Source organism: Zonotrichia leucophrys, chromosome 12, assembly GCF_028769735.1.
Source record: "Zonotrichia leucophrys gambelii isolate GWCS_2022_RI chromosome 12, RI_Zleu_2.0, whole genome shotgun sequence".
NCBI lineage: Eukaryota > Metazoa > Chordata > Aves > Passeriformes > Passerellidae > Zonotrichia > Zonotrichia leucophrys.
Genome location: NC_088182.1, coordinates 7,083,067 through 7,110,026, shown reverse-complemented (window position 1 = coordinate 7,110,026; position 26,960 = coordinate 7,083,067). Strand labels below are relative to the sequence as shown.

Below are 26,960 nucleotides of genomic sequence, written 5' to 3'. Positions count from 1 at the left end.
AGTGATGCCTGACATAGAGGGCCCTGTCTTTCCACTGCTATAAGGGTGTGCTGGAGGTGACTGCTGCAGATTCACAAAAAAGAGCTGAAATTAAAATCTCAAAGAACACATATAGATGCATATACATTGCTCATGCAAAAACATCCTGGGCTAGGAAATACCACTCAGGTGCTAAGAAAGGCACCTTTCCATTCTGCCTGCAGAAATGCACCGAGAAAGGTTTGCATCCATAATACATCTTGATACTCAGGGCTGCTGAGCCTCCTCTGGGATTCCTCCCACGGTAAAACTTTGATGTGTTTACTCACCTTCAAAACAGGATAACCAAAGACATCAGACACAGATTGACAACACAGCCTATTTTTGTTTACATTTGTTTCCTCCCCTCCCTTTCAGCTGCCAGAACAGCCTTTCAGTCCCATCCCCTCGGAACAAGCTGAGCTGAAGTGGGAGTGACAGCACAAACAGATTTGATTCCTCCCAGACTCTCCTGCACAGACTTTGCAGTGATTTAAAACACGCTTCCACCGATGCAGCTCCCGTGCAGGTGCTGATAAATCAGCATTCCTGCAGGCACTGGCTGGCAGAGGTGGCTGTACCTGCCTTCCCTGCAGCCGAACACCGAGTGAGGCCCTGGCTCTGCATGCAGCACTGATGTCTGCTCTGATGGGATAACCCAAGGATGCTCTGAGTGAATCCATCGTTTCCCATGGCCAAGCATGGAACACTCCCTCTGCTAAAACAGAACATCTCTGGTAAATATTTTGCTTACAAAAAGGGCATTTATTTTCCCCAAAACACCACTGCAGAAAGCACTATGCTGTTTTTCAATAGGTGAGCAGAGACAGTGTGTCACTAAGAACTGGGCTCCTTCTACAGCAGCTAAGGAGGTGTTCCACCCTCCAGCACTTCATGGTCTGTCCTTTTCTGTTTCCACAGCTCTGAGACACAATGTATGTGTCACACACACAGGCACCATCTTGCTTAACATCATGCAGACAGCAGTACCAGACCATCTCTCCCTCCAGGAGCTGCAACTCCCACATCCTCAGACTGGCTACGGCAGCCCTGCACCGCCGGCTGAGAGGGAAATATGGCTGGGAGAGATCACATCTGTGCCTGAGTGTGCAAGGCACAGAAGGATGAGGGCAAAGCTGACAGAGACTGCAGCAAAGCAAAGCCTGCAAAGGTCTGCTCTTGATCTGCTTGTGGCTCACACACAATCCCCGTGGATCCCGTTCCAGTGCCAGCACGGGGCACTGCAGCCAAGAGGAGCTGCTGAGGCCGACAGCACAGCTTTAGGAACCCAAAAAGGGATGATCTTTGCTATGCAGAAAATACTGCTTGACTTGTGTTTCCTGAGAATGACTGATACACTGGGGAAGTGTCATGAGGAAGGAAGAAGGGATGGGAGGTGGATGTAAAATCACATAATAGCTATTTATGGCCACGAGATGGCATTCCTGCCCCAGAGATGTCCCTCCACTATGCCTGCACCCAGCCCAGGACCACACACCCCTCCCAGACCACGGTACCCCAGCCTGGACTCTGCTGCAGAAATCCCTCAGCTGGTTTGGATGCAAAATTGTGGCAGTGCTATTCACCACAATATTTTGGGTATTCACAGGGAAAATTTAAAAAAAGAAAAAAAAAGTTGCATGATTACTTTCCATGATTTAAATGATGACTGCTTTTCAAACGCCCTGTGCTCTTGTTTAATACTATCACAACTAGAGAAGAAAAACTCAGCAGGGGGAAATGGAAGTGAAAGCCCAGTACTGTTTTACCGGGAGGTCTGAACTGAAAGAAAAATTGCTTTTACAAGGGCTGCCTACTGTATGTACTCCATCACTGTATGTGCTTTGGATACAGCAGGAGTTTACAGCTTCATTCATTAATTGCCTGTGTACATTTACTGTCTGTGGCTGTGACCACTTCTTGGATAGGGTGACTTCAATGCCACACACTTGCTAATCAAAGTTTCCTTTGGCCAAAGATGCTCCCCTGACCCAGCCACAGAGCTGCTCACTCCACAGAATGACCAAATATGATTCATCTCTCCTATCTGATCTTGTCACCCTGAAAGAAAATACATCTGCTGAGGACTGCCATTGGTTAAGGCCTGGTCATGGTTTTGTATTTAATAAAGCCTGCCAGATTTACAGAAACTTAGTATCTCACAAACACAGATCGTGGAGAAGGAGAAAGAAATCCTCTGCCTGAAAATACAGGTTACTGGTTTGTGCTAACATAGTCTAGACCCTCCTTTATAAAACTTAGCAGAAAGCAGTGAAATATTTTCTAAATGCAAACAGCAGAAAACAACTCAAGGTACTGAGAGAGACCAGTCTGATTTTTATTTTCGCCCCAATATATGTTATATTCTTATAGGGGCTTCCTGACTCCCCCTTTTACAGTGGAATGGGACAGGCACCCTTCCAAAATCAGCTAAAAGGAAGAACAAGAAGTGTGAGACCATATCTTGTTGTGCCATCACTCCCATTTTTGCTGTCCTATACTTTTCTAAGCCAGGATCCAGGACAGGAAGCTCAAATCTAGCCAGACACCTGGGTTTGCCTTGCCCAACTTCTGACCACTAGAAGCAAAGTTCACACTAGCGTCTCCTGGGTCAGTGGGGATGAGTGGACAATTCCAGCAGGTGATGCTCATCCAGCCATCTGCAAGCTCCTCTCTCCATGAGCAGCTTTCTCCACATAGTGACAACAGCAGGTTGCTCCCTTTAAGGGGTTTTATACTTAGTCTGTGGTTTGTTGGGAGATGCAGCACATTCACAAAGCCAGCACACTCTACCTTAATATCACAGAAAGGGCACCTAAAATGTTGAAAAATCACTATCAAGGTTGGTCTTCTCATTTCACCATTCCAGAGCTTTGTCCAGACAGGAGCAGGCACAGTACCAATTCTTTAAAGCATGTCCTCTATCTCCCTACTCTGCTTTGCAGCAATAGCAGCACCCCTCATTAAATAATAATGTGCACTACTTGTACACAGCACTTAATAAATAAACCAACAACTGGGCCCTTTCACTTGCCTCATCACCTGCCTCTCCACTGGCAAATGATGTGCTGAACTTACACTCAGGCAATGGCTTATTTTTTTTTAAATGATGTGCTGAACTTACACTAAGGCATGGCTTTTTTTTTTTAAGAACACCAACTATGAGCAATAAACACCACGACTGAATGTATCCCAGACCCTGCATTCTGCAGTCCTCCCCTTAATGAAGCACTGTTTCAGATCACGGAGTCTCAGTCTCATTTCAATGTCCTTTTGGTTTTTCCTATCCCCATTTAAGGCTGCAGGCACAGGAGTGATGGAGCAGACGGGTGTCGATGAAAATCGCCTTGGGCAGCATCACACCTTCTGGAATACTTAAATTTGAATGTATGTGCTATCACAGGAATACATAATTCCCAAGTGCATAGGAACACTCAAGAAATTAGACAGCTGGCGAGAAAAGCAAGACATTCATCTGTGAAAGGGAAGGTGCATGAGCTCAACCCTTACTAGACACCAGAGAATCCATGTGAAAGCAATGCTATGTGTGCCCTGAAAGCCAGGGAAAACACAGGCAGAGCTTGCACTTACTTGATACTGGAAGAAACCAAGTACAAGGGGTAAGTGTAAAGAAACATTATTCTTCAACACAGCTTCTAGTGTGGCACAGGAGAGCAGGGACTGAACACGACACCTTTGGGAACAGGGTTCCACCTGGGATCACTATCCAGAGCCCCAGCAGAGTATTCCATGGCAGCCCAGGAGGTTCCTCCACAGCAGTGTGGCTGTCTGGGTGACACTCAGGAATCCCTACAGGATCCTGCCTTTATTCTGGAGAAAAACTCAGCTGCTTAATCTAAAGCAGAATTTTTTGTTCTACAGTGGCTGAGCTGGGTAAGAACCAATCCTGCAGAACAGCTATGAAGGAGCATCAGGAAAGGTTCAGAATTCCTAATTAAAAAGGGCACAAAGACTTCCCATAATAGATCACATACTTGCACTTGGGTAATAACTTTTTATTGCAGTTTTTGCTGTGCTTAATGACTTGTCCACAGCCTCCACTTTCAGAAATGGGAACATCACAGCATAAATCTCAGGAGCATTATGGAAATATTGTCACACGAAAGGGGAGTTGAAGAGCAGGTGAAACCAAGCTAACAGCAGAACCCTTCAGGTGCAAAGTCATGCACAGTCTCATCAGAAAACTCTCTCCTAGGCATGCTAAGTAGCTGCAAGTGAAGAAAACTTGTGTCAGGGATTTGGACACCACTTTGTACCCTCCAGCCTTAGACACAGGGGCTAAGAGCAGCTACCCTGAAGCTCCTGTCCCTGTCATTTTCACCTCCTAGCCCAGCAGCACTGTGGGCTCAGGGCATCTGCACCATGCTCACAGAGACCAAAGCTGGAGCCTCTCCTGGAAGACATTTCCCCAACAGATGCCTTGGGGCAGACTGACCCTCTGCTCAGAGCCTCACCACAGGAGCAAGGACTGCACCCCACAAACAATGGTGTCTGATGTTTGCTGTACCCAGTCACCTGCTTTGACACATTCCTAAGGCTCCCAGAGATTTCCTAAGGAGAAAGAGCTGCAAACATCTGCACAGCTGTGAAATGAAGCAATGTGACTGGAAAAGCAATCCAATCAGTGTGGGTAATTAAGACAGCTTATATTTAATGCTGAAGCCAATTAGATGAGTGAGGAGGAGTAAAAAAGGCAAGAAGAAGCAGCTATTTCCTAAAATTTCCTTTTGCTTTGTTTTTTACCCAGCATCATGAATTTTGCTTACACAGGGCTTAGCTAAGCATGCAAACCTAAATATGAATGTCTGCTTAAAATTGTGTAGCCACACAGGGCCTGTTCCTGAGCTTTGCCATGTCTGGAAGAGACCTACCAGGCCTGGCAACAACAGCTGCACTGAGGGATGCACATCAAGAATTAAACTCTACTCTCATTTATATCAACATAAACCCCTTTGGTTTAGCAGAGTCAGATTAATTATACGGAATATTTAAAATTTATGCATCTCAGAAGGAGTTTTCTCATTTTACCACAGGGGAGTGTTCACAGCATCTCCCAAGAAACTGCAGCAGCAAAACACTGACTGCAACAGAACGCTCCCATCACAGCCCTCTCTGTGCAAAGCCACTGGGCAGCATTTCAAACTCCCTGGCCTGAGGCAGGGGATTCCTGAATGAAAAGACCAGATTTTCCCCTTCTGCAGACAGAGAAAGCATCCCTGCTTGCCAGCCTCCTTTCCCAGAGGGCTTCTCCCTTTGCTGCTCAGTGCCCATCTCCCAGAAGGTGAAGGGGACTAAACAGTGTCCACAGCACTGGACAAGGATGCTGTGCAGGTCCTGTCCCACCTCATGGTCAGACAGAGGGCTCTGATGGATGTGGCACACTAATTTGCAACAAAAACTCTGGCTGAGTGATAAGCTTGGTGCAGGGATCTGAACAAGGGCAGCCTGTCAGAGCAGAGAGAAGCAGCAGAGCTGTCAGAGCACCTTGAAACACATCAGGGAGCAGCATCAGAGCCAGCACAAAGATAAAACCAGACACCTCTGTCTCCTAGGGAGGTGGCTAAGGGAAAGGAGATGGGAGAGGTTTAGAAGTTTACCAAAGACATTACTTTATCAAGAGTGAATTTCTGGAAAGGGCACAAGGCTCAAGCCCTTGGTCATGACAAATGTAAGACGTGGCATGCAGTCAGATGAGAGTCACTGAGTGTCCTTTCTCCAGCACTGCCCTACAGCACACACAGAAGAAAACTACATGGGAAAAAATCCCAAGCAATGCAAAGAAAACAAGCTCCAGCCTCACCTCTCATTCTCTGAGCTACTGCACCCTTGCACTAGGACTGAAGAGACTGCTCTGCAAGGGGGATAGATAACCTCAAAATGAAAACACTTCCAGAGGAGCAGCCCCCACCTCTGTCCCTTCCTGGCATGCCAAATGCACAGACAGGTTGGCCAGATTCTTCCCCCACCAGTATTTACTGCTTTTACCCCAAATCATTCAGCTCAGTTCAATGCAGGGACACCCAATTTTCACTACTGTGACAAGAGGAGAGAATGAGACTTATCTGGGTGCCAAAATAACTCCAGAATCTGTAGCTTTTATTCACAAGTACATAGGTCCTGGCTGTTGTTTGGTTCTGTTTTCTTTTGTTCTGCTCACATCAGAGAAAGGCGCTGTGAGATGCTGACCATGAGCACTGCCACAAGCACAGGTCACTGTTTAAATATATCCAGCAGTTTCTCTGGAGACTTCAGGACAGGGGGATTGTGGCTGGATCTTTTGTGCTATTCCCAAACCCCTTGACAACCCTGTTCCCAGGCTGCACAAACAGCAGCACCACTGACACAGCTCCTGAAGGGCATTTAGGAGACAACAGAGGACAGACCACAGGCCAGCACACAGGGAAGGGGAGAGAGGTACAAACCCCACAAACATCTGCAAGAATGCAGTTCCAGCACAAAAAACAGTAAAATCCTTCTCACACTGGGATTTGAGATATCTTTTAGAGGCATCTGCGTGTTAGGGCGTAATACACAAAAGCTTTTTCTTACACAACTTATTAAAATCACCACCAATAAAACACTGCAAGCTTGATCTGAAATGAACTTTTCTATTTCAGGTCTGGCTTTCTCTAGAACTGTGCCATCCCCTGCATCTGTGCTGAGGCAGATAATCCTCACATGAAGGGATTGGGCTTAAAATGTCAGGAATCCAACATGAAGCCTGAGAAGAAATAGAAGGCCAGTGTTTACTGTTGTCCCAAAACCCACACTCCTTGCACACAACTCATCTGATGGCTGGGTATGAGGGCTGCTAACCCTGCTGCTGCCCTGCCTCTCTCCAGATCTGCAAATGAGATTCAAGCTCCAAAGTCACTCAGATGCTTTCTTCTCAAAAACTGCCAGTTTTGCACTAGAAAGATGAAAGAAGAATCTCACACAGACCTAGACCAGTGGTTTTGGAAATCCTTCCCTGGCTGGTGAACTGCCATTTGTCATTAGAGATGTGGAAGCTAGGCTGGAACCCTTGGCCTGGCACTGAGCTGAAGAGCAGCCACCATCCCCAGTGTGCTGTGACTGGGTGCTCCAGCTGAGGGCTGGCATTTCAAGGACACATGAGGTGAAAGTGAACAACCCCATGAGTTAGGTGAAAGATCTCCTACAAGGCTGAGGGGCCCCTAACACTCTCCACCCCAGGACATGGGGCTGTCATAGAAAAGTAAAGTCTTCCAGTGAATCTTACTGTTCAAATGTAATTTTTCTCCCCTGATGCTTATGAGAAATTTAGCCTTCTGTAGCCTGTAGAGCCTCCAGACAATGGCAAAGCTGAATTTCACTCAGTTTCAAGGTTGGCAGTTAAAAAATGCTGCCTGATTCCAGATCTGCATTCACTGCATATTCTGAGCACAGGTGCTTAACCCACACTTTTTGAGCCTCTGAGACATAAAACTTCTGGGGTGTACAGAGGTAACTTGCTTCAGTGTTTACAGTTTCATAGTGCTGAGGCTCACAATCCCCAAGTGTTCCTCACCCCCAGGCCAGGCACATCCCTGCCAAAGCACACAAATCCTGGGATGCTGGGCAGTGAGCACTCCCTCATGCTTGCACTGAGCTGCTTCCTTTCTCTAGGGGTGGTTTGCTTATTACAAAAAGCACAGAAGCAAGTACAGTGTGAATGACCTCAGTGAGACTGATGTCAGCATCCAAACTAACACCTCCAAAGGCTGTTTTGCATTGCCATAAATCCTTTGTTTCTAAGGCAGCACTGCTCAAAAATTCGCCAAAACCTTCTCTGAGCTGTTTCTATCACTGCTCATCACCAGAGCACCTGGGGGCCTTCAAGTCTTGTATTAAGCAAGATGACAAACATGTCACATCTGATTCATTCTCTCTTTCCTTCTCAAGAGAACTTAGGTGCAGTAAATCGTTTTCACAGAGCTTTGGTATCCTGTATCTCTGCTGCTGTGCCTGGGAGGGAGGCAAGGTGCAAGAAACATCTCCAATGCAGAGAGGAAAGGAGGACAGGCTTTTTGTGATGGCCTCTGGTTTCTGGGAAGGTTATTTTAGAGCCTCAGCTTGGCTGGTCTTTGGTTCTGGAAAGAAAAGGCCTTAGGACACTCTTGAAATTCAACTATTAAACCTACTCCCCTTCTAAACCACTTCCATAAGTATTAGCCCAAGTGCTGGAGCAATCCAGAAGTCTTGAAGCCTGGCTCACACCTCTGAAGGAAGCCAGTGCAGAGAGAGGATGAGTGTGATGGACTTGCATGACTTTTATCACACCACAGCACTCAGTGCTGGCTGCATTTTCTTGAGGGCTGATGGCTTCATGCCCAGACACTGCACATTTAATTATAATAAAAAGACCCACTCAATTAAAGAGTTCACTCCTGCAGGTCTTATTTTCAAAGCAATTCTCATAGAAATGATCCTGCATCTTGCAGTAAGAAGACCTGTGCATGGAAGGGCAGATCCTGTGAGCAAAGGTGGAATGAACGGATCAATCTAAACAAGTACATGCAACCCAGGAGAAATGTGCTTTTTCAGTATGAATAGTAGCAATTTCCCCTAAATAGAGCCCAACTTTCTCCACTGAAGCAATAAGAATACCTAAAATAGTGACAATTGTAAGTTCTCATGGAAATTTTGCTCTAAGCTCAGCTCTCTTCCTTCCTTCTCTAAAGCAGATTTCAAAGCATTTTGAAAAGCCAGCCAGGCTGCAGCACTTTCCCTGATTGGGAATATTGTTTTTGAACAGCTTCCTGCAGATTCCTGCTGCTCTGGTGCAGCACAGGCCATGAGGCACCAGCGGTTTCTGTGCCTCTGTGAGAGGACAGTGACAGAGGGAAGGCAGCCTGTCCTGGTCTCACCCACTGCTCCTGAGCTGCTGCAGTGCTTGTGCATTGCCAGTCCTGCAGCCAGGGGTTCTGGATTTCCTTCCATGAGCTTGGGAAGCTCCTGGCAAAATATGTCTAAGGACTGGCCATGAGGAATGGGATATGAGCACAACAGCACTGCTCCCCACTCCTGGAGGAGGCTTCACACCACCTCAGCAATTCTCCACTGTCAGGAACCACATTGAGAATTTAACTTAAGTATGAAATCTCTGCAGTCATCCAGAGAAACACTGCCTCAACACTGCCAGAGTGTTTCAAGTTAACTAATCCCACAAATTGGAAAGGAAATAAGCCTTCCAAATAGCAAAGGCCAATCACTACTGGTAGGTGCTTGACAACATCCACGTAAGACAAAAGAAAGTATGGGGTCAAAAGTGAGGATTTGGGGACGAGGTCAAAGAGGACAGAACAAGACTCTGCCCTTGAATAGGATTGGGCCAGAGAGGTCTCAGATAAAGCTTTAACTGAGTAATTTGAAACTTTTCCCAGATTCTCTCTTCCACCTCTGGCTGCCAGACTGTGTCCCTGCCAGCTGTTCTCTCTCCTGTAGGACTGCCAAAACCCTGACAGTGAGGACAGGATAATGTACCTGTACCTGATGGCACCAGTTCAGATGGACACTCAGGCAAGTACTTATCTAAGCACATGCTTAACTCCATCCCTATTTAGTAAAGCACTTATGTGTAGGCACAAATTTATCTCTCTATGGCTACACGAGACATAAGCCTCTCATTAACACTTCATTCCCCTCAGTCAGGGCTTATGTGCCACTTTTAGCTGCAGGACAGCACTCTGCATGTGTGGAAGGAAGGAATGCTTCTCCTCTGCCTCTGAGAGTCCCCTCTGCCCTCAGCATGCAGAGCCATGTGCAGTGACTCAGCAGAGCAGAGACAGGGCAGAGCAGTGTGCTGGGGAGAGCAAAGAGCAAAGCAAGGCTTACGTTGGCTTTGAGGCTTCAGCCTGGTCTGTCTGCAGCTTCTCCCCCCCTTCCACCTCCATGGTGCAGTACACGATGCGGTTGGGGGCCAGCGACTTCAGCCCCTGCACCTCCATGATGACAACCTGCAGGCAGAGGAGGAGAAAGGTTAGAGGGGCAGCAATCAAAAGATTGATTCATTTCATCCTTCACACCTGCTGGGGCTGCTCAGCCCATGGGGTCAGCCAGGGCTGGGGTCCTCCAGTGCTGCTGGATGCTCTCAGGGGCAGCAGGCAGGGATGGTGGCACTGCCCAGGCTGAGGGGGGACTGTGGCACCAGCCAGGTCAGTATGGAGACCAGGATTCTATCTGACTGCACATGGGCTCTCTGAAACCCTTGGGTACCCAAGCTTCAGGAGATGGGCTTCACAGATGTAGTCCTGCTCCATCTAGAAATGCCTTAATATGTGAAATCCAGGGAAAAAAAAAAGCACGCAACTACTCAGCTTGTGCCAAAAGCACCTTTTCCATATTAATTTCCATTATATTGATATTAATATAAAATGGTTTGGGGTTGGCATTTGAAGACCGTCTGATCCAATCCCCATGCTGAGGCTTGGACATCTTTCAGTAGATCAGGTTACTCAGAGTTCCATCCAACCTGATCTTCAAAAACTCCAAGCATGAAACACCTATGTCCCATTTGTTCCCTGTTCCAGTGTCCTACCACCCTCATCAAAACCATTTTCTCTCTTATACTCAATATAGATCTACCCTTTTTCAGTTTAAAACTGCTGCCTCCTGTCCACTCTATAGCTCTGGTAAAAAAAAACAAAAAAACCCCACAAAAAACCCGAAACACCCCCCCCCACAACACCCAAAAAATAAAACAAAAAATCAAAACAAAGCCAAAACCAACTTCCTTCATCTTGCTTATAGAAAATCTTCCTAATTAAGAAATCCCCACCTAAGTTTCTTGCAGGTAATTAATTTTTTTCCCTTCTTTTTAAAGGTGATTAATCCCATTAACCACATACCTTAAACATTTCTACAAGAATCACTGTGGGAGTTTTTGTTCATGTTCTATTACAGCTATTTATGTAGTATATACACAGGGGTTTAAAATTCCTCTCCTCAGGTCGTCTGATCTGTCTGGAGCTGAGGATCCTGTCCCTGGCACACAGAGCTGCACAATCCCTCTAATGAGAGCCCATTTTTGGTAAAAGCTTTGTTGCAGCAGGAGTTTTGTGCACTGAGCAGTGCCCAGACCTGCCAGCTCCTGAGTCAGTGCTTCACTGGGCTTTGGCTTCCCACCAGATGGGGTTCAGCTGGAGCAGAGCATTTGTGACACCCTGCTGTAGGGGTGGCCCTTCACACACAGCTGCACACACTGCACAGCTTCTGCAACAGGGGGCTGCTGCTTTTTGATAGCTCCCTGCTCCTCCACACACAGTGCTTAGAAGTCAGCCTCATTTGATGCTGCTCTTGAAGGCACCACCTCTGGGTTCACAGCCCTAGTTTTAAATAAGACTGAACTGAATATTATAAAAATGGCTTCAGACACTTAATGAGTTAAATTCTGAAACTGGACAACCAGGGTTGTTAAGTTTTGCATTAACATGATATGTATAACAAGAGACTCCCTAGGAAGAGAAATAAACAGGAAACTACACAAAAACAAAATTTTCTGATTTTTCCTCATCCTACGTTTTTGACTCCATCCTGGTAGTTGTTTTGACAATGTAACATAAACCCACTCATTGACAGACAACAACAATTCTGTAGGGGTGAGCTGATGACTCCTTGAAGTAAATATGCCCACAAATAGACCACAAATGTGTTTGCACAAAACAACTGAGTTGGCTGAAAACAGCTACAGAGCAACACTGCTCCAGGACTGAGGCAGCAGCAGCATCCTGCCTTCCCCGGGCTGCACAGACAAACTGCTCAACACAGCACTGAGCAGAAAGGCAGCATGCAACAGAGAGCACAGAGCAACCCAGCACAGCACAGGATATCCACACAAACTGAAAACCAATCTGTTGGGTGAATTCAAACCCAGGGATTTTTCACAATTCTTCAAAGAGGAAGCAATTCTCGCAGGGAAATGCAGCAAGCCCTCAAGCTGGCAATAGTTAAGGATGCTGATATTTACAGTGTTGCATGATTGTAATGGTTTTGGGGACAATGCAGGCTCAGGGTTACTGGGCTACACTCAGTAACAAACTACATGATGAGATCAGTTAATGGTGCAGATTTCTGAGCCATTTGATATACATCACCACAAAATGCCAGACAGTGCACATCACACAGATTGTTCCAACAAGGTGCTGAGACACCAGAAAGGACATAGTGTTTAATCACAGGCAAAGCTTCCAGTAAACAGAGAGTGATTTCTACTCACCCCTCTCCACCTAACCTAAATTTGACCTGAGCAGAAGTTGGCTGCTGTATTTTTCACTCCCATGAACTGTGCACACTGCTGTGTGCGTGTAGCTTACCTCCAGGGAGAATGACAGCACGACGTCTGACTTGGAGAGCTGGTTCTCATTTTCCTCTCCCATGTCAATTATTGAGGTGTTGTGGCTACGTTTCAGCTTCTGCAGCTTGAACTCAGAGCCTCCTTTAGACACAGGCATGCTCTCCAAGTTGGCCATCAGGAGATTGACAGATGACTTCAGCTCCTCGATGTACATGTTCTCCATTTCTTTGGACACGAACTTGGGAAACTTGCGCTCCTTGGATTTGGAAACAAGCACAACAGAATGAATGTTTGTAACAATCAACAGCCACTTGTTGCACTGGGAGAATCCCCCCAGAGCATCTGCAGAGATTTGTGAGCAGGGAGTTCCTACAAACCAGATGACAAATTACAGCTTCCCCCTGAGTAATGTAGAAACATTATTGCTAGTTTCTCACAGAATTACTACTTGGTACTTGTCCAACTTTCCTGTATCTTGCATGCACTTGCATTTCACTGACTTTATCTGCAAATGGGCTTTTTCCTATGGATGGCATTTTCCTCAATTACAAACACTCCAGGCCAGATCTCAACTGAACTTTGTGACCAACAGCAATTTACTAAGGATTCAGAGGATGCTGACAGTAACAAATCTGTTTTTCAGTCTCCCAGTTGTGCCAGCTCTTTTTAAAACACTTCTGAGCAGTTGCTTCATCAGGTTTCTAGCTGTGAAAGGAGCCCAAAGGGAGAAAACCAGCCATGTGTGGGCAGGAATGTTTGGTCCTAACTGGAAGAAGAAGTAAAACATCCTTTCCACTACTTGCCAAGGCCTGAGCCTCCCCCCAAGAAGACAACTTTTCACTGTGAGACTTTCCAGTGCTGCTTGCTGTCAACGGGAAATTTAAACTCTAAAACCAAGGGTGACAGTGAGAGCAAAATATGATGTTCCCTAATTTATATTCTCAGCTTTGAACTGCTGCCCATCACCAGCCTGAGCCCTGCATCTTCTGACAACCTCTCCCATGGCCTGAATCTGCTCAGGATTCAAATGTCTCTCAGTGGGTTACAAGCACTGTGCAAGGTGTAAGACAGAGAGGCAGCAGCTGCAGCCAGGGAACACAAGGCTGATGTGCAAACAGTCTTGGTAGGCAATTCACAACATTGTAAAAAGCCATTTGTAAAATGTATGCTAGAGAAGAAAATAAGGTCATGTTTCTTCTAGAAGACTGCCATCAGGCTTGCTGAAAGAGTTCTCCTCTGCACTAGTTTTTGCATCAGTCCATAAGATCATACCCACTACAAGCAGAGCTCACAGCAGCACTCACACCAAACAGCTGAAGTATGGCCATCTGTTTCCAGCCTCAATCTTGGGAAGCAATTCCCTCCTGTAAATTAGACCTACAGTAAAATAAACTACCTAATCAGCCTCCTGTATTGTTTGTGCATTATATAAGTTGCAAGCCACCCCTAGGAAAAAGAAAAACAAACAACTGTTTCATAGATTTTGAGAACTACTGCTGCAGCAATGATGTTCAGACATTATTGCTTTTTTACCCTGCTGTCATCCATCTCTCTAGGGACTGCAATTTTGGCACTGCCCTCACAAATCTCTTCAGCAGAGCAGCAAGGACTGGGACATTTCACTGTGTGCCACCAGCAACTTATATTAGGACTAAAAATGTAGTTTGAAGTTATGCATAACAGTTTAACTGGGACTGTTTAACTGATGTTGGAAATGCAGAGATGCAGAGATGGTCTGAAGTCACCCATCAGACTGCAGATAAAGCTGGGGGAAGTCTGGAGTAAGAAATTATCAACAGATGCAGACAACAGCAAGAAAGGGCATCAGTCACCTCCCCATGCACTGGGAGCAGAGAGAGGATCAGGAACAGGGAGAGGCACAAGCATGGAGACAGGCAGAGGTAGGATACTGAGGAATGATCTGTCCAGCAGGCTGGAGCAGAGTGGCTCCAGCCCCAGGCAGACATATCACTCCAATATCACCACCAGGTCTCATTTACTTGCTCCTACACGTGCTCCTCCTTGTCCTTGAAGCCAGGTGACTGGGAGGGGGAAAAGGCACCACAGGACAGCAGAGCACTTGCCACTGCAGAGAAAAATATACGTCTGCCTTGGCATCACTAAGCTCTCAGCTGTAATGCTGCTCTATTTAGCTGCTGGAAAAGTACAACACACAGACTGAAACGCCTGTCCAGATTGAGCTCTAAAACATCTGCTTGCCACAGAGTGTGATCCTCAAGCTGCCTGGCTCCAAGGCCGCTGATGTGCTTCGATGGAGCTGGGCTCAGTGGGGAACCCTGCCTAGCACTGCCCTAGTGCTGGGCTGAGCTGCACTCTCCTGGGCACAGGGGAGGGCAAAAACACCCACAGCTGTGTCCTGGCATGCAGAGGCAGGAAAGCTGGCACAACAGTGCCTCGTTCAAGGTCACACCACAGCTCAGATGAAGCCTTGCAGAGCCACTGGTCCCGTAAGACTCCACAGCCTTTGCTGCCTCTGAAGTGCAAATGTCCTAGTGTGAATTTCTTAATTTAACAACGAGGTATTAATTTGCCTCGAGCATGGAATCTCCAAGACAGACAGCTCAGTGTTGGTTTCACAAGCACTGTAAGCCTCCCTATGCAGCAAATTTGTATTAAAAGCTGCAAATTGGAGATAAAAATGGAAATGCTATCCTTTCACTGAGCTGAATTGTGAACCTGCCCTCTGTTACAGGGAAAGCAGCCTTGCCCAGAAAGGAGGCTACAGAAGAAGATTCAAAAGGTCATTTACATGCCTCCAAAATATGGTATTCATGGATCTGAACGAACAAGGTTTCTTGCAGGCAAATGCTGGCGGGACCTGACATTCTGAAAGGAAAGTCTGCTGCAGTACCATGATGGAGATTAAATATCCCTGGCTGCCAACTGAAACCCAGGTAAGTCCCTTTTACTATAAACCACCCTCCAAGCTGCACTGCCGCATTTTGAAGGTTGAATTCAACACAGAAATATGTCAGGTTATGTTGAGGAATTTCCCCCTGACTCTCTCTTGGATGGCCAGCCGTGTCCATCCTTGGGGGAAGAATGGAAATGGAAAATTCTCATTTGCAAAAAAATAATTCATGATGCTGCAGCTTCTGTTGGCTGCTACTGAATCATGCATATTGTTGTTCTACATACCATAAAGAGAAAATGAAATAACAAAACCAGGCAATCTTTTTCTCAGGGCCTGTCTACCTATCTCAGAACCAGAGCAGCCGTGCTCAGTGCAGAGGCTGACATTTCACTGCAAATAAATACTGTAGGTTTTCTTGACAATAATGAAATGGCAAAGGGCCAAATGCTGAACAAAAGAGCTCCAGTGAGTTTGCTGTTTTGCTGCACCATTGAATGGCCATGTGGTCCTTGGCCATCTCACTGATTTTATCAGTGAAGAGGGGAAATTCAGAGCCTATGTCCCCAAAAACAAAACAGCAGCAGATGTTTAACAGAGGTGTTCGTGAGGAGGAGCTGTGCAGGCTCCACCAGCACCATTTTCAACGCCTGACTATAAATCAATATGCTCTGCTTTTCACATCCAGGCATATCAGTGTGGTTGCAAACAGCTCTGATATTACCTATCTTATAAAAAACCCTAATTTGGGCCCAGCTCAGTGCTGGGAGAACTGCTGCTGAAAGGCAGGCCCCTAGACTGAGCTTGTCTCTGTGATTAGATTTTTTTTTGCCTTGTAGTAATGGTTTCTTGATTATCAAGAACAGCCAGATAGATCATTCCAAATGACTTCAGCCCCATTAGGGCTTTATCAGTGACTCAGAGCATCTGATTAGAGGCAAGGAGAAAACTTGGCCATGCTGATGTCAACAGGATCCTCTCCATCATCTATGGTCCATTGGAGGCCACTGTGTGGGGGTGTGATTTGCTCTGTGGGAGATGGCTCCTTCCAAAAGGGTCTCCAGGGAGATCAGCTGAGTGCCTGGTTATCAAAGCTGTCTGGAGGTCTCCAAACAGCAGCAAGGTCTGCAGGGGGCAGTGACTGCTATCATGCACAGTGTGAGCTTCTTTGGGACAATACATCTGAAGGACCTTTATTGAAGCAGCATTTCCCTACAGGCAGGAAATTGTGGCTCCTATCAGCCCAGCAAAAAACACAAATCCCATTAGGATGATTCCTGGCTCCTTTTTTCCACATGATTATCCACCTTATTGTCTACATAGAAATGTGACACCTCTGAGGATTCACAAGGGATTTTTCAGGAACCTAAACTCTCCCAGCTCATCAGGACATTCTCCTCCATCAGAACAGCTTCATTTTGTTTGTTTGCAGCTAATAATCCGATCACTTTTAACCACTAATTATTGTGAGAAGAAACTTGTAAGAGAATGACAGGACCTGGGAGCTGCATCAAACTCCTTGTACACTCCTAAATGAAGATGTTATTAATGACAGCTGACTTTTGTTTTTACCTTGGCAATTTGTTCTGCCATTTGGAGACGTCCATCTAACTCGCGTCTGATCTGTGCTGCTTGCTCATCAGGGTTGTCCAGCTGTAGAAAAACAAAAGGCAAATCAAGGTGAAAAATTAACCTATGCAACATCTTTAGGAGCACTTCAGTTCTTCAGGCTGATCAGACAGAGTGAGTGGTGAGGGGCCACATTCTGGAACAGAAGCTCCCACTAAGGACAAACACAAAGTTCACCAACCCAAGACAGTTTCTGATGCCTGCCCTGCTGCCTCCTGGGGCTGAGCATCCTCACCCTGAGGCAGTCTGGAAAGTTACAGCTACAGTGATGACTAAAGTTCTGATTCTCAGCCTGATGAATGATGAGCTCATCTGTTGGTGCTCACTGGATCAGATGAACCCCACGTTGCCTCTGACCCATTGCTCTCCATGGCATCTCCTCCTCTGTCACACGCTGCTTCACCACGGATTGTCCAGAGAGCCAACAATGACTATGGCTAAGATTGATGGAAAGTACATTTTTGATTAGCTTTTGAAAGCCTTTGTTATGGCTTTAATTCAGGAAAACTACAAAGTGTCCTGACTGTGATCCAAATCCATTGAACCTTCAACAGCTTCATTCACACCAGCTGCACAACATAACCTGCTGGAGTGGTTCATCTTTATATTCCTGATCCCAGCACCAGCACAGAGCCATGGATTACCAGCACCTTTCAGGATCAGCTGCCCCTGTTAGTTTCTCCATGAACAAATGTACCACACAACTTTCCTGCACCTCTGGAAGCACCTCTTGGAGCTGCTTCATTAAGGGTAGGAAATGTACAGAGCCAGATTTCCATTTCTTTGGAATTCTGAAAGAGGGAGCATTATTTGAATTCTATCTGAGCTACAGTAATTGAGGTTAATCACACACTACCCAAAATAACTCAGGAGCTAAATTTAGAAATTGAGGATGCTGCTGTGGAGGAGGGTTGATTTTGCAGTATGACAATGAGCCGCCAAACTGCCTCATGCTTTCTGCACTATCTTGATGGTGCAGATGTTTTCCAGTGATGCTACAGGTGTCCAGGAAAGATCTGACTGCAGAAGATGATTTTTCTTAGGAGTCAACAAGCAGCCTAGGCAGTCTCTGTGGCTGTGGTTGAGTGGGTCAGGTATTGCTTTCCAGGGCTGTGCTTCCCAAGACTAAGCAGCAATGCCAAGCCAAGTCACCTGTTACTTAAAAGAAACAAAAAATCTTTCCAGGCTGTTATTTCAATGATTCTGCATGATAGCTCCATGACAAAAACTGATCTTTGGGAAAGCAATCGTAGTCTGTAGTAGCCAAAATAACATTTTCTTCTTGTTGTCTACAGAATGGTACTAATGAGACAGCCCCTGCCTGTCCTCCTGGCACCTTCCAGCAGATCTCTTGTGACTAAGGGCAGCAGCCCAACAGCTCAGTCACTGTCTCCTGCTGTGCCTGGGAAGGACTCCTGTGCCTGAGAAAGGCTCCTGCTGCCATCAGAGCAAGCAGAGTACATTTTACACAGCCATAACACTATATAGAGCCATTAAGAGAGTAATGATGGTACCTATAAAATATACTTTGCTTGTGAAATAAGGAAAGGTGCAAATGTGAGGCATACCATCTAAGCAAGACCAAGTAAGGCAACACAGACCTTAATATCATTAAAACTCAATTTCTTAAGTAGAGAATCAGCTATTTATTATCTGCCACATGCATGCCCACTTTATATTCAAGTACTTGACAGCCAAATACATAAATGATTTAAGAAGTCAAAGAGAAAATGAATTAGTTTCGTTCTGCATTATGACTATGTTATGTGTGTGCTGTGAATAAAGCAAAGATATAAATCATAAGGTTGCCCCAGTCAATTAAATGTGAAAAGTATTATAGATTTCAGTATATACATGATTTGTCATATGCACTGGGCTTTTCTTCAGCAGCACGCCACAAATACATGATTTACATAATTCGTAATTCTCAACTGATCATTACCCAACTGCCTGCTGGTAAATTAGATGTTTTCGTACGTCTACCCACAACCACATTAGTTCTCTCTGCCTGCCCTGCAGAGATTACCTACATTGGTGTAACAGCTCTAAAGCAAAAGAATAAAAATTAAAAACCATGTGTAGATTAGGTTTTAAGTGGAACACAAAACTGACCAGCACTTCAGGCATTGCAAGGCAGGTGTCTACTCAAACCTTTTCTAAGCCTAGCTTAATTTCTCCTAAAATAATTAATGCAGCCAAATGCATATGCTGTGCATGGTTATAGGTGCCAAATGCCTCAAAGAGAAAGTTTCAGGACACTCATCCTTTAACATGCCAGGAGCTCTGTAGCTCAGCAAATGGTTGATTAAGTATTTCAAAGCAAACATGCTCGTGGTGAAGGCTAAACAAGATCACAATATGGGTGACAATTTTGCAGCTTTGATGTAGGGCTTTAGGAGAGATCTTTGTCTCATAAAAGGTGGTTTCATTTTGTGATGCACAGTGTGAGAAAACACTGAAAAATTCATAAGCCACATCAATTAATAATGAATCTGTCAGTCCAGGAGTACTCACAACATGTGGCAACAGCATCATGGAGTGCTCCATCTGAAAGAAACATGGCCTCCAAAGTGACTCATGGCAGGGATGCCCGTGGTTTCTTACCACAAAGCTGCTGTTTTAGGAGATAAAGTGCAATGAGGCAGGACAGAGTGGCACCATGTGCACACATATGCTCCATGTCAATGTTACAGACTGCTCTGCTCTGCACCCCAAAATGTGACAAAGCCCCTCCTCTGGGGAGGAGATTACCTTATTTTGCTCATGTGTAGGTAAAACAGGCTACACTGCAGCGATTCAGTCATTTCCATAATTCAGTAAGGGCTGCACAGTTGCTGTTTGCTGTGGAGAGGTGCTGGGATAGCTCCTGCCATCCCAGCAAACTCCTAGGTTATCTAATGAATGCCTTCTGCATGAGAGCACTCAGGGGGTCCTGGGAGGGTGATTTAAAACAATAGAAAGAACTTGGATAATTCAGTAAGGGCTGATGGTTCTCTCTTAAAGAGAAATCTTATTTCATGCTTCACAAACTTTAGGGCTGCACTAGATTCCTTGGTGAAAGCATTCCCTGCGATGTAGAGCAGCCTCTCCCTGCCTCAGTGTGAGTCTCAGAGTGCTGCAACTCATCTCTGTGCCTCAGCAGCCACCAGGGCTGTGCAGGCTCTCACCCATTACATCTGCCTGTGGATGCTGGGACCATCCCTGCTCCACCAGGAGAGGTCAAGAGCTTCACCCTTGGATTCACCATGGCCTGAGTGCTGTCTTAGACAGCTGTTTATGCCATGAACTGAGATGATTTTCCACCAGAGCGTGGTACTCACTGCTCATCTGAGAGTGCTGATGGATCACCCAGCATGAGCTGGTGCCATGGCAAGGGCAGGCAGGTGCCAGGCCTGGATCCAGTGCAGGAAAAGATGATATTTCTCCATTCCCTCTCAGTTCCCAGCCTGCCTACCACCACAGCTCTGCACAGCTTTGCAAGGCAGCTCCGTGGGGCTGAGGAAAGCTGAGACAAGCAAACCCAGCATGCTTCTTTCCAGCAGATTGAGCAAAGATACCTCCAGATTTATGTGCAATGATGAATCAAGGTAAATGAGAAAACAGATTCAGCAAAACAGGAAGGGGAAGAAAAAAGTGCTGCCTGCCTTTGGAAATGTTTTGCAAGCTGTTAAGAAAAGGGATGGCAGAGCACATCCACTGGGAAGGCACGCCCTTTCCATCTGTGGCCAGGGAACTTTTGAACCCTGCAAATCCCTCTGCAAGATCATCCGTGCAAGGTGTACGCCACTGAAAGGGATTGAAAACTAAAGCTGTCCAAGGCTCTGACCTCTGAGCATGCCTTAATGCCATCTTCTTATGGCATTGCATAAGGATGCTTGGAGGCATGTGGGCAGATACAATGAGCTATGGCACCATCACAGAAACTGGAGCACTGGCTGGTCAATGCTGCCTGAGGTACATTTAACTTGTCTGTGTTTCCTTATCATAGGCTGAATTTCCCATCAGTTAATGCAAAGATAATCACCTGAATTTCCTAGATATGGCAATAAACTACTACTGAGTTCCAAGTAACTTTTAAAGCTAGAATCAGCTGTAATTAATTCATCCCAATCCATGATGGAAGAAGGATCTACATATCCTCAAATCCTCATCTTTGATTAAAAGCTTAATGGTAGACACATTCATCACTTAATTCAAAACAGGCTTTGGCTTTTGGAGCTAAAGCAACTTGCATGAGGACCTAGTCCAGCAAAGCTGCAGTACCCTGACACTCAGCAGGATTAAATGTGACAGAATAAGATGTGGGAACATCTCCAATGGTGTCTATGCAATAATTGTTTTTCTGCAGAAAGCTCTGAACAAAAAACTGGCAAAGAAGAAACTGGCCATGAAACAGCAACGTTTAGGTTCTATCATATGCTAAATCAGCAGAAAAAAAGGGAGAGGGAATGGAAAGAGAAGTTTATGACTCCCACTTTTCAAGGACCAGGACAGCAAAGATTGAAGTCCTGTTCATTACAGTTCAGTTTTGTATTTGTGAAGCTTAGATTTATCACAGTCAGAGCTCTAAAGAGACCAACACCAACCTCCTGAACAGGCTGATGTCTTTCACACTGCTTTGATGCAGCAAACTTTCCCATGAGGTCAGGGAGAAAGCAGCCAGGAGAATTAAACCTCTAAGCAGCAAATTTCCAGCACATAAAGAGGTTCTACATGTTCTCAGTGGATGGCATGCTGTGGTGGAGGTGGGAGCTGAAGCTGCTGGTCCCACCTGTGAGTAGGATCACACTTCTCCAGAAATCTCTGTATAGGTCACCATCAGACCCCTTCCTACAGCAAGCAAGCAAACTGCCTTCCCCTGCAGATGCAGCTATTTTAGTCCCTCTGACAGGCACCTAATATGCTGCTCACTAATTGGTATCAGCTTATCAAAATCCAGAGCAGAAACATCACATCTCCAAGTCCCTTTGATCAATACATAACAACAACAACTATACATGATTAATAAGCAATCAGTATTGCTATGCTAAATTACTATATTGTGCTAATTAAAAGGTCAATTCCTCGCTTTTCTTAGAGCAGTGCCTAAACATCTGTGCTCTGAATCACTCAAAGGTTTCAGAGAAGTGTACCACAGAGAGAATCCCCTGGTTTTGAACAGAAGCAGTATCAATCCTTAGCCATACCAATCCTATCTAATCTATCACTGCATTTCTGAAAAGCCACCTCTTTTTTAAATCATAGCATTCAACAACATGAAAAAAAAACCTGAAAAAAGAAATATGGATTGGAATCCTAGCTTCACTAATTGGGAACATCCACCACCTCTCTTACTGCCTGAAACCCCTCCAACAGGACCTATTCTGCCCCTGAAGAGCCAGTAGCACAAAATGGATGTCTGGCATCTCTGAGAAGGGCCAGGTGGAGCTGAGAGCTGTCATGTGGGATCTAACCTCACATAATACCCTTGTGAGGTGCTCTGGCACCTGCATTAAGGATCAAGGATGTGAGAAGAATGGAAGGAGACACAGAAAAGCAGCAAGAGGCATAACTATGAAGAAACAAACACAGGGAGCAAAAATGTGATGCTTTTAAGAGCAGTGCTTCTGTAAGTTGAGAGGAGGGGGAATGCAGCACAAGGTACCAGGTGTGGGGAGAGCTTAGCAGGTGGGGCAAGTCCTCCCATGGGGTGCACTATCCTTGTCCCCTTACTGGCAGGGACAGGCAGCCCAGCAAACCATCTACACAATAGAGAAAATGCTGTTATTTGTCCATATTAAATGTACGATAAATAATTTCTGTGTACAGACACTATAAAAATACAGAATAAGATGTTTCAGCCTGGCAGCAGCAGCTCCTGCCTCATGGCTGGACAGCTCAGCTCCCTCTGCACAGAGTGTGGCACTGCTGCTCCCAGGCCTGCACTGGCTTTGCTCTGATCAGCTCAAACCATGGCCCTGCATGCAGCCCTGCCTGGGCAGAGGAGGATGGGCAAACAGGGACGAGCTTTTGGGGCCCTGGGGTTTGAACACCCTAAAAAGTCCTCCTAGTCTTAGAACCACTGCCTTCCAGATCTCATATTGGTGCTCAGAGCAGGCTCTGAGACCACAGCAATAATACACACATGTAGTGTCATGAGCCTCCAGACTTCACCACGTTACCACACTGCAGACAACAAACATTTCCTTTTCTTCTTGTCAGGGAGCCAAATGAATCCTAAATGGCTTTCCTGACCATAACACACACACAGCACCAGCTACAGACCTCAATTTCTGACACATCAGCTGTGAAGGCAAGAAACTGCAGATAAGAGAGCACTGAGGCTTTGAGGACACTGGCAGACCCAGTGCACAGCACAAAGAACAATCAGTTTTTTCCAGACCATGTATTGCATGTAATAGAAAATATTAACTCACATTCCAAATATTTATGAAAAGTTCAGACATAATTAAACAATTTGCAATTGAAAATTAACAATCTAAAAATTCAGCCGTGTACACAGAGAGCATTAAATATAACTGCAGTTAAAGTGAGCTGATTTAAGTACAGCTAATACAGCAGCAGCAGAAAAGGCAGTCAATCACATCCCCTGTCATTAACAGCCTTCTCCATGTGAAATATTATTACCTGAAGCTTTCAAGCTGCTCTGCTGTCCCCGTGTGTGCAGGAGGGTTGTTTGCCTACAACCTGCTCCAGCTGGAGCAGAGGTATGGGGTGTCCATCTGTCCACCTCCCCCAGGTGTCTGTCTGTCCGCCCTAGCCAAGGTGGACACCGGAGCCCCATGAGAATGCAGCAGCCAGGCTGCTGGGGAGCATTTTGGAGCAGTGCCTGCATCCCTGGGCTCCCAGGGGTTCACAGGGGCTGTGTGTGATGAGGATCCCAGCACCCTGGGCATGGGGGGACCTGGACCTGGGGAAACAGAGCAGTGTTGTCCTGGTGGTTGTGCACTGTGCTCATGACAGCACCAGCAGCAGCTTTCCCCCAGTCCCACTCTGGGCTTCACCCACTGCCTCTCAATTATCTTTCCCTAGAGCTCAGTGGGGATAGAGCCTCCAGCCAGAGCCATCCCCAGTGGTTGAAGAGCTCTTTTTCACACTGCTTCACTAATTATTCTTTGTATTTAAAGCCAAGTAAAACACTAATTGCCCAACACATCCATCCCAGCCCAGGCTGGACTACCTCAGCCCTCAGCACATGCCAGGATACAACACAGCTGGAGAAGAGGGAGCAGCACCCACCACCCTTGAACCCCTTGGGCAGGCTGAAGGACAGGGCTGGGATGCCAGCAAGGATGGCACAGTCCTCTGCAGCAGACTCTCATGATCATGGATTTAAGGATGAGACATGTGCTGGGTGGTGGGTCAGGCCCAGGTGTAGCTGCACAGTGACTCTTCCAGACAGCTCCTCTGCCAGAAACACTGTCATCTCCTGCTTTCTGAGGAAATGTGGCTTATTTCAAACTACATTCAGCAAGGCATGACCTCTTTCCTTTGAAATTACTAACAGGGCATGAGGCTTTTGCTTAGAGAGTTAGGAAAAATATACTGGACACTCAGAGGATGGCATTACAGTCTCTGCTATTGTTGAAGTCCCCCAGTGCTTTCTGTGTGGCAGCATTCTGAGAAAATAAGGTGATAGCCTGCTCTCTGATCCCATTTCATCTGAGCCTACCCTCAATCTTCCCTTTAAGCTTTCACCAAGGACAATGCCCTTTATATGCAGAAAAGACTTAAGTGCAAAATATACAGCTGGAATCCAGATGTGACACAGACCATGACTGCAGGTCTGCAGCACCAGTACCTGCTCATGTCAGCCAGCTGCTGCAGTTCTTTTTAGAAATTATGAAAAACATCAATGAAGAGATTAAAGAGAAAAGTCACTCTTAAAGCATTCTCATGGAATTCGGCTTTTTTTTTTTTTTTTTGCATTCTGCTCTGTAACCTGGTAAAAATTGCACTCACACTTCAAATGAAGGTACCACCAGATGTTACCAGCAATAAACCCATGGGAATAGACACATATGGAACCTACAGCTGAATCCCTTCCCCTCTCTTTCTTATAATTAATCAAGGATCTATGGAAATCAAGGGCAGCAGAGCAGTGCTCAGGGCACTAGAAAAGAAATGATGCATGTGTGCAACCCATGGGGTCAGACGGCTGTCCCTGCTGCACACCCTCTGCATCCCCCTCTTTTCTCAGAGAAATTATAGGGAAAAACAACAGGGAAAAGCAGCTCTGACAGGACTGATGGCCCAAATGCTGAGAAAACTGTCAAGACAGGTGGATGAAAACAAGGGAGCTCTTGCTGGGAACCAGCAAAGCTGGGAAATGCTCTGGTACCTCCCTGTGCTGCTTTGCAGGGGCAAAGGAATCAACTGAGGTTTATGCTGTGACCTTGCATGAGAGCTGAGGGAGTAACAAAATTACTTGGCTCACAGGCTGAGCAAAATCCACAACAGATTCCACCCTGTCAAAAACATTCATCTTCAGACAGGTTTCCTCCCTGAATTTTTATGCAACCTTAAAAACCTAAGCTGTCCTGTTTCTAAAATGCTCAGATCCATCTTAAATCCAATTCTCCCACTCATTTTTAGTGGAATTTAGAGTGGAGGGTAAAACACTGCTGAAACAATTCAAGCAGTTCCTTAAAAACCTGAAAAAAATGCTTCATTCAGCCCAAATGTGCCTACATTATAAACCATGTGCAGGCTCACTGCACAGAGTACATTTGCTGAAAATTAAGAGATGTAAGACTGCCTCTTCATATTCCACTGGGAGGAAAAGCAGCAATCCTGTCCCATTTCTTCCAGAACATTTTCACACCCAGGCAAACACCTCCCAGCTGTGCCAGATGTGCTTTCCATCACAGGTAACATGAATGGAGGGGGTGACAAAGCAGCTGGCTCTTCAAGACGCTGGCTCATGTGAGCAGGAGCCCAGCTGAGAGAACAAGTCCCCAAGAGTGGGGAAGAGAAAATGGGCAAAGCAGAAAATCCCATGCCAGCCCCAGCACCACGCAGAGTTATTCTGGTTTATGCTGCTGGCAGCCTTCTTAACTGCACAATGACACACGCTAAAAATATTTGCCGTTTGGACTAGATTTCATGTTTAAAAATGTATAACAAATAATTACTTGTACAAGCACAAACCTTATAGCTTCTGCTTCTGAGCAGATGGGAATTTGTAACAAACTTCATCTGGCAAAGCAGTGTCCCCTCATCTGCCATCACCTCATCCTCACTGCCATGCAGCACCAAGTGCTCCATGCATGCCAGCCCTGCTTCCCAACACGGGCAGCTCCACAGCAAAGGCTTTTGGCTGCAGGTGCCCAGGGAACAGCTCCAATCTGCCTGGCTGCAAGACTCTTTTTCAGAGCTCACCACAACTTCCATTGCAGACTAAAAGGAAATAACCAGCACAGACAAAGTTCAGTTAAATAACTGATTCTATATTCAGCAATAACACTCACGGTGTCCAAAACCTGCCCAGTCATGGGATGGATTCCCAGCCTAAAATTAACCACTTGCCCCTTCCTGTGCAATCTCTAGTAAAAATTGAGCATACAATTGCTATGTTAAGGCCTGAGCTTCCATTTAAATGTATGCATATCTGATAGAAAAGGATCCAGTGTATCCTTCAGGTGAGAGAAAAATTGTCACAACCTTTGCCCAGCTCTCTCAACCCTGACTATCAGTGGCAGCCAAGAGTGACTGCTTTGATCCCAGTTTTACTGCTCCTGTACATGGACAGTTAAACATTGCTGCAACACATCTGCAAACAAATTACTTGGACCATTTCCCCAGGTGAGTCAAACTTTTAGTTCTTCCTTATCCCTTCACGTAACTCTCAAGACCTTTCCAACACAGATTCCAGATTGGGGTATATGAGAGGTTTTTTTTCTGCCCTATAGGAAGACAAGAGTTTCTCAGAATGTTTCCTGGGGTACCTTCACACATGCCAAAGGCTTGGCACCATGGTTGGACACCTCAGCACACCCACTGAGGCGGTGGCTGCATCCTGTTTTCCTTGCCCACCAATGTCCTGAGAATCCTTAGCTGATGCCCACAAGGCATCAATCAGACACAAGCTTTGAAAACCTTTCAGAACTCTGTCACCACTTTCTCAGG

General features: G+C 45.9%; 1 protein-coding gene across 13 annotated transcripts in view; it reads right to left on the bottom strand.

The window, feature by feature from the left end:
* The window catches only part of CADPS (calcium dependent secretion activator), a 202,736-nt gene that overhangs the window by 117,296 nt on the left and 58,480 nt on the right, over nucleotides 1-26,960 (bottom strand). For all 13 annotated transcript variants that reach the window (XM_064723741.1, XM_064723742.1, XM_064723745.1 and 10 more), the window contains exons 4-6: nucleotides 16,776-16,856; nucleotides 12,351-12,587; nucleotides 9,874-9,995 (exon numbers count right to left, since the gene is read on the bottom strand). In XM_064723741.1, coding sequence (XP_064579811.1) covers nucleotides 9,874-9,995; nucleotides 12,351-12,587; nucleotides 16,776-16,856 — 440 coding nt within the window. The remainder of the gene's footprint in view (nucleotides 1-9,873; nucleotides 9,996-12,350; nucleotides 12,588-16,775; nucleotides 16,857-26,960) is intronic.